At 50.9% G+C, this 17356-nt stretch overlaps 2 protein-coding genes across 2 annotated transcripts; both read left to right on the top strand.

Annotated features, from left to right (window-relative positions):
- The first annotated feature begins 313 nt into the window (after window positions 1-313).
- On the top strand, window positions 314-9284 carry RAC2 (Rac family small GTPase 2). The gene is made up of 7 exons (XM_005527584.3): window positions 314-537; window positions 3508-3579; window positions 4759-4876; window positions 6395-6457; window positions 7136-7295; window positions 8147-8281; window positions 9021-9284. Exons 1-6 carry the CDS (start codon window positions 503-505, stop codon window positions 8275-8277), a joined length of 579 nt encoding a protein of 192 aa, XP_005527641.1. The 5' UTR covers window positions 314-502; the 3' UTR covers window positions 8278-8281; window positions 9021-9284.
- Window positions 9285-11529: 2245 nt separating this feature from the next.
- On the top strand, window positions 11530-15973 carry SSTR3 (somatostatin receptor 3). Its single transcript, XM_088055365.1, has 2 exons — window positions 11530-11835; window positions 14506-15973. The coding sequence occupies exon 2, from the start codon at window positions 14567-14569 to the stop codon at window positions 15770-15772; it is 1206 nt and encodes a 401-aa protein (XP_087911491.1). The 5' UTR covers window positions 11530-11835; window positions 14506-14566; the 3' UTR covers window positions 15773-15973.
- Window positions 15974-17356: the final 1383 nt, after the last annotated feature.

Here is a 17356-nt window from a genome sequence, read left to right as displayed (position 1 = left end):
GAAGACCTGAAAAACCTTCATTACCCCTCATCACCCCAGTACTCCCACTTCAGATTACCTTCCCAACACCTCCGCAAAGCTTGGATGATAAAGGAGGGTGGAGAAAACCCACCCTTCGGAAACATTCTCACCCCGCTTCTAGCCCTCGTTCAGCTCCCCTGGAAAAGCAGTTTGGTGCCCCCCGCCGTTCGTTGGGATGAGGTGGGAAGGGAGTGGGTGGGACACGAAGGGAGAACAAGAAATATTACAGCAGTCATCACCCCCATCGAGAAGTCACGGCTGCTCCGCCTTCAGCCAGCGGCCGCTGCCACGGAGCTGCGGCTGCGGTGGAGGGGCGGAGGGACCCGAGGGTGATCGTCGGGTGAAGAAGTTCCTTCTTCCACTTCCTCCCTCCTTGCAACCTGCTGTTCTGATACTCACATTTGCCCATCCTTCCCTGCTGTTCGCCTTGGCCTGACTTCCCTTTGCCTCGGGCACCGTCCTCCGCCACGGGTCCAGAGCCATGCAAGCCATCAAGTGTGTGGTGGTGGGAGATGGGTACGTACCCTGCGGGATTGCTGCGGGTGTGGGGCGGGACAGGCTGTGGCCAGGGCCACGGGAAAGGTGGGTGCTTGGTGAAACCTCCCCGCTTTGCTGCTGACCTCCTGCAGGCTTGCTGCTGCTGCTGCCGCAGACATGCTTGCTCCTCTCTCCCCGGGACAAGGGATGTTCCTCTGGGGGAGTGTCAAGAAGTGGGCATTTAGCAGGGCATTTGCGTGGAAATGGTGATCTTGCATCTGCATTCCCATCTGCATCCACGGGAAGCAGAGCAGCTCTGTCCCATGCGCAGGAGGTGATGGTGCTCCTGCCAGATTCAGCCTGGAGGCAGGAGTTAGATTTAAAACCCATGAGGTGCAAGTGCTCTCCTGCAGGTGAATGGCTCCTTGAAAGCCGTGTGCTCACTGGGAATGACTGGGAGAGGGCATGGCACTCTGGTCCTGGCAAGGTGTCTGTCAGGGTCTCTGTGTTCAGCTTTTCTCAGCTGGTCAGCTTTGTATTGGGGCGTGGTGGGGACTGCTGGCAAGGGGCCTCTGTGGCACACGGAGAAGAAGCTCTTTCCACTGGCATAGGCACAAGTATAGGACACTTTGGGAGTGGGAGCCAACCAAACCTTGCCTTCACAACATGGTGGCTTCTCTGCCCATGTCCCCTGATGCCTAGAAATGGCCTGATCCAAGCCATCAATGGGTTAAGCAGTCATCACTGCCTGGGGCAGGAAGGATACAGTGGACAGAGCGTCTCCTTGCCCTGTGTGATGAGTAAATGCAAGGGAGGGAAGGAGGAGAGTCTGTGCTTGGAACGGAGTAGCTTAATTCCTTTCCACCTAGAAGCTGGCCAGACTTATCTGGGGCAGCTCTAAGGTAGCAGATGAAGAGACATTTAGAGCAGTGCTGCTGCTCCCCACAGTCACTTCCTCCTTTAGACCTCGCCTGGGAAAGAAGATGTCTGCACACATAACCGTACATGTCAGACATGTTCTCAGGGGCCAGGGGAGCAGGGAAGAGGAAAAACAGAGCCCCAAATAAAAAACTGTAACCTCTAAGAAAGGTTCCCTGAAGGCTTTAAGCTGGATCTGTATGAACAGCTCCACTGGGTATTTATCTGTTACCCAGTTCCACACCCCCCAGTTTGCCCTTCACACACAGCACCAACTCTGTAGCCTTCCCTCAAGGCAGCAGCCCCCTCACATCATGGTAAACCCCACATGTCCTGTGTTACTGACAGGTAAGGCTTTATAAAGTCTTGCTTATTGCTGACAGTCCTGCTCTCAACCCCTAGGACCTCAATTCCTCTTAAATGTATTCTGTCTCATTACTTTGCTTCTCTGTGCACTGCACACTCTGTACACATCTCACCATCTTGCAACACAGCCCCCATTGCTCTGAGCTCTTGGTTCACCAGCCCTCACCTCCCTCCCAGCCATGCCAACGATGTCACCCTCTTGGCTCAACCCTAACAACCACAGGACCTTCTCCTACCACTCAGCTCACGTGTTGTCCCACTGCTGTTCTCCCCCCATATCCCCTCCAGCACACATCACTGACCTCTTAACATGCCCTGGCTTCAATCACAGGAGCCTGCAGGTGCCTAACTAACCTCATCTCTGTGCTGTAAGCTTCACCCCTTTACTGACCTGTTTACACAGCTCTCTGTTCAACCACACCAATTCAGAACCTCCCCCTCTTCCATGATCGATCCACTTGCAGGCCCAAGGATCTCCTGAGGCATTTCCTACAGAGCTTCACCTCCCTCAATAACTCCGTGATAAGAAGGAAACAAGGCACCTGGGGAAAGAGCAGGGATTGAGAGAGGAGGATCTAAGAGTGAGGAGTGACAGGAGGAAGAAACAAATATCAGAGCATGCTGAAAAGCTCAGTTTCCTCCTCAGCTGCCCCACAGTCCAGCGACAGAGGCAGGTGCCTTGAGACCAGGGTGCCTGTCAAGGGCACACAAAAAGGCAGAGCTGCAGCCCTGTGGCAGGGTTTTTTGCAGGTACAGCTGAGATGGTCTGATAATCCCCAGCAGCAGAATTCCAGCCTTTGCCCAGGAAACCTCTCGCTCCTCCTGGTCTGTGCTACTTGAAGCAGGTTGCTGTCACCACCTCCATTTCCTCTGTTCTGTAACTGAGATATCGCCAAGCTTTCCCAGGCCACACAAACCTGAGAAACTTCATCCCAGCAGGGGAAAGATTTTCTTTCCAACACCTGTCTTGGCTGCTTTATTTTCTTCCAATTTCTCTGCTCTTCTTTTCCTCACCACAGGCTTCAGCCTGCCCACACCACCTCCTTCCCCCACATGATAGCCTTATTGCTCCTTATCCCACCAATGCTCCAGCCCAGTTTGGACTGTGCAGCTACCTTGCACTCCACCCTGCTGCAGCAGGCTGTGGGGGAGGCTGAGGGGAGAGGAAGCACAAGCTTCTAGCTCAGAAACACCACCAGCAGCCTCCATCAGCCATGGACCTTTCTGGCTCCTTACAGCTCTCCGTGCAAGTGTTGCTTCAGCTTACTGTAGATGGGAAAGACTGGGTAAATCAGGAGAAGCTGCTGCCAGTCCCTGGCCACAGCTCCTGAAGAGCAGGCAGGAGTGGCTGTACTTGAGTGCTGAAGCTGGCATGGCAGCTTTGTCATAGCTGTGAGCCCACAGCACTCTGCATCATGCACTGCAAAACGGGTTCCCACCTCCACCTCAGAGTGGATGTGTTCTAGCTGAGTGATCTCTGTACCAGACCGTAAAAACAAGCCTTTGTGCTCAAAGACAACAAACGTTTCTGAGCAACATCCTGTCTTTCTTCCTGCTGGGTTTCTAACCCATGGTAGTGCACTGTCTGGTCCTGTGGATGTGTTTCTGCTTCCAGGGGTCTCCGGATAGGGCTGGGTTAGAGGTGTGGAAGGATTGCCCCATCTCATCCTAGCAAGACTGCCTGCACTGCCATGAATTCCTGCTATTGTTTTCTTCCTCTTCCAGGGCTGTGGGAAAAACCTGTCTCCTTATCAGCTATACCACCAATGCCTTCCCAGGAGAATACATCCCCACTGTGTGAGTAATGCATGAACAGGGCCTGGAGTGGGTGGGAGGCATGAAAAGCAGGATGTGAGGGGGCACAGTGACCCCTTGTTGTGCACTCCATGGGTCACAATCTCCATGCCAAGCACAGGAAAACCAATGAAGGTGTCTCTAACTTTGGATCTGTCACCTTCCACATGAAGCAACCTCATAAAACCCTGGTATAAATGGGATATTTGGGAGAGTCCAGCCGACTCAAAGTCTATCTGCTGGCTAAATGTACAAGTAGCAGAGGGCATCCTGCTGGCCAAAACAAACAAGCAGTAGGCTACAACAACTGGGCCACACCCCAGAGAAGGCAGATGGGTGGACATGGGACCCCACTTCCTTCCCTGTCCAAAGCACTTGCTGTCATTGGAGCAGTCATGGATTCTGCATGGAGCAGAATCACAGAATTGGTTGGAAAAGACCTCTGAGATCCATCCACTACCTAGCACTGCCAAGCCCACTGTTAAATCATGTCCCTTCTAACGTGCAGATGCCATTAACACATTCAAAAGGCCTTTGTGTTGGCTCCTTCCTATCGCTGGTCTCCCTTAACCTGGGAAAAAAAGTACCAAAAGGGAAAGGAAATAAAATTTTCTAGGGTGAGGGTAGGAACTTTTCTGTTGCCTTATTATCCTTTTTCTTCTACCAAGACTTTACTCCTAAGCATGCAATCCTGACAGTTGTTCTAAAATATTTCAAGCTGGGTTGTCAAAGAGTAACAGGACACATTGTTCCCAGTTCCAGCAGGGCTGTTGAGGAGTGCAGCAAACTACAGAGACATGGATTCTTCTTCACCACTAAGAATAAAACTAGGTTTTGGAACACAGGAAAAAGGCAGGAGCTTGGCTCTAGAGCAGATGCAGCTGTGGGAAGGATACTGGGGAGAAAAATGGGAAAAGAAAATGGTTTGTGAACCTGCATGCAAGGTGTCAAAGGTGTAGCTGCAGCCAGGCACCTGTCCAGGACAGCTGGGTGATGGGGAGGAGGTTGATGAGTGAGAATTCCATGAGGTGGAGGTTCACAGGAAACCAGCATCACCCAGGTGAGCTGAGAAGAGGAATCATCCCCCTTTGCTCCTGGGTGCACCTAGTGAGCCCCACCTACACCACAGGAAGGGCTCCCTCTTCTCCTGTTTGAGCCATGCCCTATGTCTCTGAATTTCAGGTTTGATAACTATTCTGCCAACGTGATGGTTGACAGCAAGCCTGTAAATCTGGGGCTGTGGGATACTGCTGGACAAGAGGATTACGACAGGCTGAGGCCACTCTCTTACCCACAGACGGTGGGTCACACTCCCTCCCTCCCTCCCTCCCTCCCTCCCTCCCCCCCTCCCTCCCTCCCTCCCTCCCTCCCTCCCTCCCTCCCTCCCTCCCTCCCTCCCTCCCTCCCTCCCTCCCTCCCCTACATCTCCATCCCTCACTGCAAAACTAAGCATGTGCCATGAAACAGTGACTCTGCCCTTTTCTGAGAATATCTCTGTTGATATTCAACTGACTTGAAACCCAAAAGTTGAAAGATATCTTCAGGTATTTCTGAGCCTTTATCTAAACTCCCATAACTGGTATAACTGAGCTAGAAAATGAGACATTCAAAGACACTCTTGAGCCCAGATGACACTGACTTTGTGTGGGGCAGATGCCTTACATGGTCCTGTAAAAAACCTTCCCTTTGTACAGTTAAGGTGGTTAATGGAATTTAAGAGCTGAGGCAGGAGCTTGTCACATTTCTGTGACCCCACTCTTCTGACTTCTGCCTTTTAAAAGATATTTGATTTGTGGGCATGTGTTTGATCTGCTGGTGCCTCTAGCAGAAAAAATGGGTGCCTCAGATACTGTGTTCACCAGCTTTTCACCACACTGACAGAGTGATTTCAGGGTTTAGGGATCACCTTCTCTGGAGAATGTTGTTTCAAGCAGTCTTTTGGCAAGCTCAGAAAGACCTTGCTGCAACAGACATTAGTCTGAAGGTTGCCATTGCAATCAAAGGGGTTAGGAATTGATTAGAAATTGTTTGGGCTGGGTTCAGCCACCTAAAAATCAGACACCTGGTATAAGGTGTTTTTGCCTGCAGTCAGTGCAAGCAGGTCTCTTTCTCAACAACATGCTTGCATCCACTCTGGGACATATCTCAATAGGTGGACCAATGTTTCTCCAAGGTTTTTGTCTCTGATGGCTACGGAAGTATGGAAATGGATAGGCTGGGTGTGGCACCACTGCTCCAGCTAGGTGAAGCTGGATGAAATAAATATAACCTTAATGAGCTTGTATGGTTTTGGTTTTGTTTGGTTTGCTCTGGTTTCAAAGGAAGTCTGAATTCTACCATGCCCAGAAGAGTCGCTTACCTGGAGAGCCAAAAAACTGCCTCCTCTGAGTCCTGTGTGTATATTTTTTAGGCTGAAACTAAGTCTGTCTCAACTGTAGGCAGAATTGCTTTGGCCTGAAAGCTCTCTGGTGTTCCATGAGAAATGAGCAGGAAGCTGTCAGGCCGTTTCCCATGAGGATGAGTGTGCCAACCACAAAAACCCCATCCTCAGAGCTGACCGTTTGGCTCCTCTGATAACGGTGGCTATGGTTACAATGACTCAGGGGAGCAGACATCCTTCTCTCCACTAGAGGAAAGAAGCAGCAGTCAGGACTTTTATATTGTAGAGAGAGCTTTCCCAAGCACAATTCTGCTGCAGAGGGAGGGTGCTGCCCACACAGACCTTCTCTCCCCTCCCCTCCCTTCCCCTCCCCTTCCTGCTTCATCATGCCATCTCATGCTCCCATCCTAACTCTGCACCATGGTTGTATGCCTACAGGATGTCTTCCTGATCTGCTTCTCCCTTGTCAGCCCAGCATCTTACGAGAACGTCCGTGCTAAGGTGAGGCCGTATCCTGGTCCACCAGGGGAGGAGGGGTGGTGTTGGTGGTGGTCTTGCAAGAACAGTGACTGTGGGTGGAGACTACCTCTGGGACATCAAGTTTCAAGATGTCATATCTCTTTTCTGTTAGTCAGAAACCTCCTTCAGATGCCTTTTCTGGTTCATTTCAAAGGGGGGCAACTCTACTGATGGGCTAGCGTTCATCCTGCTGGTCTGTTGTGCTGTCAGGTCACAGACATGTATTCTGATGGCATCTTTAAGCCAAGACTGTCAAAGCACAGACACACAGACACAGACTGGTCCATTGGGTATAAGAAGCAGGTACCCACAGCTTTTAGATGGGAAGTGAGGGAAGAAGGGAGAGATTGGTGAACAGGAGAACAAGAGTATGTCCCTCCTGCCATGTTAAGGTTCTTCCCTGGATGTGAGGAGGGTCAAAGGAAGAGAGCAGCTTGTGTTTTTGGTGTAACAAAATTTGAGCTCCCTGTCAGGGATTTTGCCTGAGGACCCAGCAACAGGAGCTGGCCTGGGCCAAGCTGTAGTGCCCAACAATGGATGTGAGAAAGGACAAGTTGTTAGCTACTTTGCTGACATTTTTTTCAGGAGTGCCTCTTTGTTTTGCCATGTGCATGCCCACACGTGTGACCTCACATCTTTGGCATTTTTCTCCATTGTTAGTGGTTCCCTGAGGTGAGGCACCACTGCCCAAGCACTCCCATCATCCTCGTGGGCACAAAGCTGGATCTCCGTGATGACAAGGACACCATTGAGAAGCTGAAGGAGAAGAAGCTATCCCCCATAACGTATCCTCAGGGTCTTGCTCTGGCCAAGGAAATAGGTACGTGCTTGGGAATCATCTTGGACCTACTGAAAGGAGAAAGGCAGAAGAAAAGGGCTTCACCTCAATTTAACGAGGTTTTTATAGCGGTATCTCACAGTGGTATCTCTGAGGGACACAAGGAGACACATCCAGGGTCATGGGACAAAATGCACTTCAGGAGACTCAGGAAGGAGATCTGCTTCTTGAGGAAGACTCAACGCCTCAGCCCTCAGTTTTCTGCCTCTCTCTGGCCATCATCTTCCACATACACACACAGCTACACACTTTCACACTCTCCCCCCCCTTTACTCTGCTTATCCTGTCTGGGACAATATTTTTTCTGTGCAAGCCACAGCCGCACTGTGGGCAGAGGCCACTCCTCGATATCCGGAGAGAGGCAGAGGAGAGGCTTTTAACCTCTCTCAGAAAGAGTTGTAACTGCAGTTTCCTGTCCCTGCCTCTGTCTGCTGGGGCTTATACATGTAATCCCAGGTATGGGTGTCTCAACCCACCATCCAGCTCTTCTCAGATGTGGCACACAGAACGAGAGAGAGTGAGAAACACAGCTTGAAGGAGTTCAGCAGAGAGAGAGTGTCTGGCCAGGATGACATGGTCAGACACACAATGGCTCTGTTCTGGCTACATGGGTAGCCAATAGACAAACCCAGGTCTAGTGCATCTGGCAAGCTTTGCCCTGAAGTCAAGACTGTCTGAGTGAGTGAAATGTGTCCTGACAACGTGTAATGTCTTTGATCACCTGAGATGTGTTTATTCAGCTTGGGCAAGAGCCAGGTGTCGTGCTTTCTAGCATAAGGAGCAGAAACCTGGGTATCCCCACTGCCTGCCCCCACCTCCCTTCCTCCCCACAGACTCTGTGAAATACCTCGAGTGCTCGGCTTTGACGCAGCGCGGCCTCAAGACGGTGTTTGATGAGGCCATCCGAGCAGTGCTGTGCCCGCAGCCCACCCGGACAAAGAAACGGGCATGCAGCCTCCTCTAAGCAAGTAAGTCTAACAGGGATCCCCAGGAGTGGCATCAGTGGTGCTTTCCTGGCCCAGAGTGGGCCACTCTGTTCCTGGTGAGGCTGTGGAATGCTGTCACCTTCAAAGAGAGAGAGGGAGATAGCCAATCCTGCTTGGGGAAAGGACAGGACATGGGATGATGCACCCAGGATCAACTTCCCCCTCCTTTCTGCTTCACTGTGGGCAAGTTTGTTCCCATCTCTTGATGTAGGGCAGCCTAGGATTTTCCACGTGTGCCCTCACAGAGAAGAACTGTCAGCTTCTGTCACAGAGGGAACCACATCCAGGCTGCCCTGGGGATGACCTGCTCTGAAACCTATGAAGCCACAGCCTTTGCCTATAGAAAAAAAAAAAAAAATAGGAAAAGAAAATGCTGTTCTTTATTCATGGCAATTGCCAGTGGCCCTACCTCTTACCAAGCTCACTGAAGGGTTTTTTGTGTTGTTCCTTGGCCAGTGGCAGCTTCTTCTGTCTGACTCCTTTAATCCTCATATTGTCTCTACCTGCCTCCACTTATGTACAAGGCAGCAGAGGGAGGAGAGAGGCTTCAGGACAAGAGTCAAAGCTGGTCAGAGCTAAACCCACCACAATGATGAAAGACTGAGAGCCTGCTAGTTTGGACCCTGTCTTTTCATACACCCACCATCACCAGAGCAGAGGGAGGGAGAGCAGGAAAATAGTTGAGCTGGTATTATGAGGTCTGTCATGTTTTTGGCTATAGATCCCGGACTCATCCTGATGCCAGGAGCTCCCCAGCACACAGGAGAGTGACGGCTCCAGCAGCCTGGAGCTCATTGGCGCGGTCATTGCTTTTTACTTCTGCGAACTTGAAAGACTGCTGTGGGTCTGTAGCACCGGTTTGTCTGTTCACACAATGTCTCTGCACTCGCCTCACCCGCCCACCTGCCCCTTCCCTTCCTTGCGGGGCCCCTGGGGTTACAATTTAGAGAATGAGACCCAATAAACTGTACATTCTTGTCGTGTCTGTGATGTGTTGCACCTCAGGGGGACACAGCCCTGCGGCCGTGAGCAATGGGACAGCTGGGCTGGAGGGCCCTCCCTGCTGTGCCCCTCCTTCAGCAGCGACAACCAGGCAGCACCACACGAAGCCTGGTGAGCCCCAGTAGCTGTAGTTTGATGAGACCAGGCCTGGTTCATCCTCCAAGCTGCTAAGTTCTCAGCTGAGCCCTAAGTTCTCAGCTGAAAAGTTGAGAGGATGGGATCCACACAGAGGATGGGATGCGGGCTTTGGGAGGGGACACCTGAACGCAGACTTCTTTCTGTGGGGACTGCCCTCGCAGGTTGCTGGGGACATCTTTTCACCAAAACATTGCTGCATTAATCCTTCTAAGCTCTGGCACTCTCACATTATCAGACACAGGCAGAGTGAGAATAGGAAGGGGGAGGGCAGGGAAAAAAATTAAAGAGGGAGGAATGAGTCACCAGTCCAGACAAATTGCCTCCAAGACACTAAAATTAAGCTGAGGAGAGTGGTCCCAGTGGTACTATGGATCTGGCAGCTGTGAGCACCTGCTTTCCTGATGCATTGCAGGGACTTGAGCGTAAGTGTTACAGGGTGGCTGCTACTGCCACTACTTGCAGGAGAGAGGAGGGCTCAGGGTGTGATGATTGGCACTGCAAAATCCTGCAGTCCTAGGAGGGCACAGAGAAACTATGGAGTTGAGCCAGATTACTGTTCCTGGATGCAGCAACACTTCTGAGCTTCAAAGGCTGCTTCCTGCACTGAGGAGGTGCACTGGTGATGCCAGGTACAACCAGACACAGTGAAGCTCCCGAGGTACCCTGCTGCCAGGGAAATTTCTGCAATTTCAGTTCATGGTCAGGTATGAATAAGGCAGTTAATTCAGTGATGTGACACATTACCTGCTGAAAAAGTTCACAGCAACCCTGGCAGGCACCCTGTGGCAGGGTGTTCTGCACATATCTGCACTGCACGTGGGCTGCTGGATGAATTGCCCAGGCCCATCCAAAGGTAATGTAAATGATGTCAATGTAACTCCAGAAGAGTAAAAATGAAGCCTCTGGTATGGGCATATCCCTGTGAAAGGGCAAGGGACATGAAGTACTTGAAAATGGGGTCTGACCTCTCTTAAGCATCTTAAGCATGACTCAACGCAATATATTCCCAGTGATTTATTACTTCTCTCCAGTTTTCAAGCCTTGGCTTTTACTTTTTCAGTCTGCCCCATCCCCTATCAAGTACAGCAATGCATAAGATGTGTGTGAAACAAAATTCATGTATCAGCCTACCTGTGGAGGTGCACAGGCTGAGCTCTCATCCCAACACAATTGAAGCAGTTTGCATAGCCCCCCACTGGAGAATGGGACACAACTCAGAGCACTGAGGAAGTGACCTGGAGACCTGGAATTTGTGATCTTATGACACTGCTTATGCTAACAAGTCCTGCAAGGGTTAGCAGGGCTGTGTGGTGCTGTGCAGTTACATGGCTCTGTTTCCTCTAACAAAGGAGCTTGGGGGCTCTTGCAGGGTGCTCCAGATGCCTGCCCTGGTGAAGAAAACCTCTGGGTGCTACCCATGCCAATCCTTCCCCAATGAGGACTCCTCTCTCTTCTGTGTCTCCAGACAGCATTGTGGCCAAGTTCTAGCCTAAAGAGGCCTGACAGCTTTGAAGTCCTGTAGTGCCTTCATCGGCTCTCCTTTCAGCAGCACTGGCTGCACATAAAGTTGTCCAAGTAGGTTTGGATTTTAGACCCAGGCTAGGAGAGCCGAGCCAAGTCGCCCCCTCCTGCAAGCCACTCTCTCACCACATAGCTGCTCTCTGCATCCCTCTCTTCTTCCTCTTCCCTCCGCTGTCTTCAGCTTCTTTTACCTCACTCCTCATTCCTTCATCCTCCCCTCTTCTGCTCTCCCCTTATCCCTCTGCCCATCTCCTTGCGCCTCCCTCTCCCGCTTCTATTCTCCAACCCGGTATCTCCCCCCGCTCATCTTTGTTCTCCTGCCCTGCCGTCCATCCCCTCCATCCCCTCCTTCTCCTGCCGGTGTTTCCGTGCGTGGCGCCCATTGGCTGCCGGCACCCGTCCCCCGGTACCGGCGCTCCGCATCCCGAGCCCCGCCGATGGTGGGGGCTGCGCGGGGGAGGGACCCGCGGGCGTGGGGCTGAGGGGCCCCGCATCCCCCCGCCCTCCCCGGGCCCCTTCCCACGCCAGGCACGGCGGGGGCGATGGGCAAGTCCGGCAAGCAGGACTCGCACCGCCGGCAGCGCTCGGCGGGGCTCGCTCCCTCCGGGAGCGCTTCGCTCTGCCGCGTTTAGGAAAGGGGAAGGGGAAAAGCATGACACGGATGCTCCTGGGGAAGCGGAGGAAAATGTACATCCCGACGACATGTAAGTACCCGGCGGCTCTGCCCGCTCTTCCCAGATGTCTCCCGCGGGCATGAGTCCATGCAGAAGTTAAGTCTGCAGTTCCAGAGAAGAAAACCTGCCGACCACCCCCCTCTGCCGACCCTCCAACTCTGCCAGTCCAGCCTGGTCCTTACGAGAGAGCTCAAGCCCGAGGTGAGACGGGAGAGTCCTGAGCTGGAGCAGGGCCGCGGGAAAACAGCGGGGACAGGAGGGGAGGGGGCCAAGAGGGGGTGGTGCAGGTTATTTGGCCGTGTTGTCCCTCCCAGCTGCTATCCATGGTTTGTTACCAGGACTAGGCTCAGCTTTCAGCATCCACCTCCTCCTCTCATTCAATGCAGAAATATATATAAATATATATATATTTATGTTTTTTCCCCTAAGGAAAGAAGTAGTGCCAATTTCCCATCTCTTCCTATCTCTCTGCCTTCTTCCTGCTCTCCAGCTGCATGAACCAGGCATATTCTGGTAGCACCTGTTAGAGGATCCCAAGCCTCTTGCAACAGGTGCTGTCCGCATCAGGAACAGATCCAAGTGGATGCCAACACACTATCAGTCTGAGGCCAGGGATCCTCACCAACTCCTACCTATGCATGTGCTGCCAGAGCAACCAGGAGAGTCGATCCGAACTAGATGGAGCACTGGTGCCCACTGTTTTTTCTGCCAAACTAGCCAAAATGTGCGACATGGCATTTGAGCTGGTACATGGCACTTGGCAAAGTTAGAATGGCAGCAACAGACCCCGCCTGCTTAAAGATCAAGTTTCTCCCCTGCAGCTGCCTGAGCAGGAAAATCAGTTTATAGGAAATCCATGCTTTTAGTTGCACTCTTTAGCATTTTTGATAGGGCTTCTGAAGCTACCCCGAAGCTGGATTTACTGTATTGCTAAACAACAGTCTGAGCAACTGGGTTTGAGGTCTGGACCCCAGACACTTCTCCAAATGCTTTCCAGCTCTACCAGGAGTATCTCCATCCATATTTGGTATTTGTAAGGCTCCATATGTTTGGCTTTTTTCTTCTTTAAATTCCTTTGTATGCAGGAGGAACATCCAAATGGATTCCTATCTATGTCTTCATCTTATAGAGGATCATCCTTTTATGAACATACTGTTGTGGCTTCTGCCACCTTTTGTAGGGATCTTCATCCCTAGAGCGGCCAATATCCTCCTCTTTTCTCCTACAAGTTATTTGTGTCACTAGAACAGAATTGGAAAAAATATCAGAGGAAACATCCTTGAACTTAGAATTTCAAGTCAATTCCTACTCTGCCTATTCATTGCAGCCACTTGTGATGTGTGGGACCACCCAGTGCTGCAGGACCCCATGAGATGGGCTTCTGTCAGGACAGTGTGTCACAGCCCAAGGCACCTGAAAATCAGGAAAATCTAAGCAATCCCAGTCTGTCAAAGCTGAGATGCTCTAATGCAGGAAATATTTATACAATAGCCTGTAGGAATGGCTTTAAGACATAGTTGTTCAACTGTTTTTATGGGGCCTATGAGATGAGATTTCTTCAGCATAAAATTTGATATATATTTGTGGGGTCTGTTTGGCTCGCCTGTGTGATGTCCAAGGAGTCCACCTAAAGCTCAGGTCTCCCCTAGGGTTTCCAGAACTTGGAATGGCACCTACAAAACAAACAAACAAACAAACAAGTAACAAAAACCCAACCAAACAAAAAAACCCCAAACACTGTAGTATTAGACATTAGTGAAGGAAGTTGTGATGCTACAGAAAATCACATCCATGAGAAAAGTCTCTGGAGTGTCTCTGGCCTCCCGAAAATAGTTAAGGTTGGGAGTCCTTTCCTTTGACATCCTCAGTTTTATTTTCAATAGAAAAGGAATTTCAGAGCCCAAAGAGATTTTCTGAGGTGTGAAAAAGGTCCCCATTCACTTCCACCAAATCATCTTCCCTTCCAAGGACCTAATTCAAGGGGATGACCCTGTCAGTCCACACTTCCAGAAAATTTTTCCAGATATGGAGTAATCCTGAAAGAAACATGAATCTTCCCTTGCATTAGGTTTTCCAGGGTGTCTCTGGTCCACAGTACTTGCTGGGCTCTGTATTTCAGACATGGAGCCCTGACAAAAGGCACGTCCTTCCCTTAACTGTCCCTTCTCTCCCTGCAGCTCCTCACCCAGTGTCAGCAGCAAGCTGGTGGTGAATGGAGAGCTTGTTTGCTCAAGGCTGTCTCTGAGTGAGCCGAGCGCTGTTTCCATGCCAAACCCTGACATGACGAGCAATTGGGCTCCTCAGCTAAGGAAGGCAGGTGCTGAGCTAAGCCTCTCTGCTTGGATTGAATGTGCTTTTCCTTCTCCTGTGGGGAGAAGGAAAACAATAACCTGGCCAGTCCAAAAAGAGCTTCAGCAAGCAGGAGACTAAATACTCAGAGAATAAGAAAGTCAGAGCTGGAAAGGCACTTTATCACTGGATGCTTTTCCCTCTTTTGTTTGTAAAGCACCTGCCACTCATAAATGAGAACCAGGCCCCTGGTGACCATGTCCTCAGCATCGGATTCTTAGCAGATAATGAAAACTTTCCCTGTCCTTATGCTAGTCTGTTGTTCTTTCCCCAGAGGATCTTTCGCTAGAGGAGAGGCCCACATTGAGCCATGTCCCTGTTTGTCCCTCCATGTCCTCTGTGCCTTGCAGGACTAGATGAGTTTGATATTGTCCTAGACCTTCCAGCATCTGCTACCATCCACAAACTCCCCTTGATTTCCCGTGCCTGCCCATACCTAAGACACAGTTAATGTGGTGATTTTACCTGTGGCTTGTTCAGCTGTCATGTCCCCAGTATCAATGTTTTTTCTTCTCCCCTCAGCTCCAGATTGCTAACTGATCCTGCAAGGACACTGCCCCCTGCCCTCTTCCCTGCCTCTGCTATGGACACTTCTGCTTTTAGCCTCCCCACGCCGGCAGTGTTGGAGGAGGGGAATGCCTCCAGTAGCTGGGCAGGCTTCACTACCCCCAACAGCTCCTCCACCGACAGCCCTGGTGTAGTTGTCAGCGGTGTCCTCATCCCTGTGGTCTACCTCATTGTCTGTGTGGTGGGGCTGGCTGGGAATTCCCTGGTCATTTATGTGGTCCTGCGGCACTCCGTGAGCGAGTCGGTGACCAACGTGTACATCTTGAACCTGGCCCTGGCCGACGAGCTCTTCATGCTGGGCCTGCCCTTCCTGGCTGCGCAAAACGCCCTGTCCTACTGGCCATTTGGTTCTTTCATGTGCCGCCTGGTGATGGCCGTGGATGCCATCAACCAGTTCACCAGCATCTTCTGCCTGACGGTGATGAGCGTTGACCGCTACCTGGCTGTGGTCCACCCAGGGAAGTCCTCCAAATGGAGGACAGCACGGGTGGCCAAGGCCGTGAGTGTAACCGTGTGGGTGCTGTCTTCCATAGTGGTGCTGCCCGTGGTTGTCTTCTCAGATGTCCCTTTAGGGATGAGTACATGCCACATCCAGTGGCCAGAGCCTGCCTCGGTGTGGAGAGCTGGCTTCATTGTCTACACTGCTACCCTGGGCTTCTTTGGACCACTCTTGGTGATTTGCCTCTGCTATCTCCTGATTGTTGTGAAGGTTCGCTCCTCTGGCAGGCGGGTGAGGGCTCTGTCCTCCAAGCACAAGCTTTCAGAGCGCAGAGTGACCCGCATGGTGGTGACTGTGGTGGCTGTCTTTGTCCTCTGCTGGCTTCCCTTCTATGTCCTCAACATAATCAATGTTGTCTGCCCGCTGCCAGAGGAGCCGTCCCTCTTTGGAGTCTACTTCCTCGTGGTGGTGCTGCCGTATGCCAACAGCTGTGCCAATCCCATCATCTACGGCTTCCTCTCCTACCGCTTCAAGCAGGGCTTCCGCAGGGCCATCTTCAGGCCGTCCCGCCGAGTCCAGAGCCAGGAGGTGCCAGCATGCCCCCCAGAGAAGATTGATGACGAAAGGGAAGAGGGTGAGATCAGCAAGATAACCCAAAATGGTAATGAGAGGCAGGAGCGCCCTCTAAGCAGCGGAGAAGGAAAAAGCAATGAGCAAAAACCGCTCCCTGAGGAGCCTGTGGGATGTGAAAAGAGCAACAAGTTGCATGTCAGTTATTTATGATGAAAGGGGTGGTGCAGGGGAAAGAGACATTGGGACATGGGATCCCCTTCACCTTCTCTGCTTTCAAAGGCGATGGGAGACACCGATACAAGGGAATAATAGTCCAAGAGTATGCTTAAAGATTAATAGGGCTCCATGATCTTGTGGAAGAAGCAAGGCATTGTTCTTGGCTTTGGAAGAGACACCTGAGGTTTGTGTGGTACCAGTGTTACCAGAAATTGGTAAAAATAAAACCTCCTTAACACTAATGTAGCATTAAGAAGCAGGCATTCTTTATTTGTCTGGATGCACGAGTGAATATCCCCTTCCAAATATCATGCATGCTGAGTACAGAAAAAGCTCCCATTTATATACTATATTTTGCATACATGCTCATGGATTTTCCCAGAATAAACATACATATGATATTAATTTCCCCAAAACCACTGATGTATTTTCCCTCTCCTTTACACGTGTTCTTCTGTCCTGGGAGTCTCGTGGTAGTGGTTGATGACCCCAAAGTCAAACCTGAACTCCTGGTGAAGTGGTAAAAGTTGACACAACTGGGCTGGTTGCTTTTGAGTAGTTCTTCCTACAGAATAAACATTGTGCAGTTCCATAGGCCAGTGGCTTTTGAAGAATAAGCATCGTATTCACCACCAGGAGCAAACAATTTTTCATCTGGCAACACCAGGTAAAGAGCAGACTGCATTTAGGGAAAGCTGAAGAGGTGATGGGCACTGAGGGTACAGAGAGAGCAAGGTCAGCCCTAGAGCCATGACCTGCCCTTAGATGACCCAGCTTTGGAGGGCATAGGCTGCCATCTCATGGTGGCACCTCAAGGAAGTCCCCAGATGGCGTAAAGGCCATATGTAGGCAGCCTAGTGCCTTGACTACCCTCCTTATAAACATGAGAAGTGGTTTACCTTAAAAGATGAACAGGAAGGAGAAATGTCTGCAGCAAAGACATACCAGCCAGTTGCATGCATGGCTGGCCCCTCTCTAGTTCTTCAAAAAGTCTGGGGGACAGATTTCCTGCCTGTGTTAGTCATGGCTGGAGACCACTGACTGCTCAGAACCTCCTCTTTCTTTTCAGAGCTCTTACAGACTCTGGGCAGGATGTCAAGACTTACTTGAGAGAAAAAAAATTGAGTATTTTTTTTTCTGCACCTCACATTCCTCAGGGTTCTCCTGGTGCCTCTGTGCCCTGGTGGGAGGTATAACAAGGGTAGAGAAGAAGGCAATGAGACATGACTTGGAGGCAGCATTTTTTTTCTTCTCTTTAAGCCTTACTGTAAATAAAGAAAAAGCCCTTGGACTTGGAAGGCCAGATGGGCAAAACCATTCTAGACGTTTAGGGGAGGCGATGCTATGGATTTGGCTCTCCTGAGAATACACAATGTCTCTGAGTCGAGTCAATCTCTGTATGGAGTCATGTTTGGCTGACAAAAGAGATGAAGACATCTCTCAGTTCAGGATGGGGACAGGAAGCAGACAAAGGTCAGGGGATTTCCAGTGTGTGAGAGCTGTGCTTGTGAAGAGTCTATGCAATACTAGGAACCAGTTTATCCTCTGGGAAGTGGTAGAGTATTTTGGCTCAGGATG

Source organism: Pseudopodoces humilis, chromosome 5 (assembly GCF_049639895.1).
Source record: "Pseudopodoces humilis isolate 2021_Gansu_Grassland_sample_001 chromosome 5, ASM4963989v1, whole genome shotgun sequence".
Taxonomy (NCBI): Eukaryota; Metazoa; Chordata; class Aves; order Passeriformes; family Paridae; genus Pseudopodoces; species Pseudopodoces humilis.
Note: the sequence above shows the minus strand (reverse complement) of the source record. Positions and strands in the feature narration are given on the sequence as shown.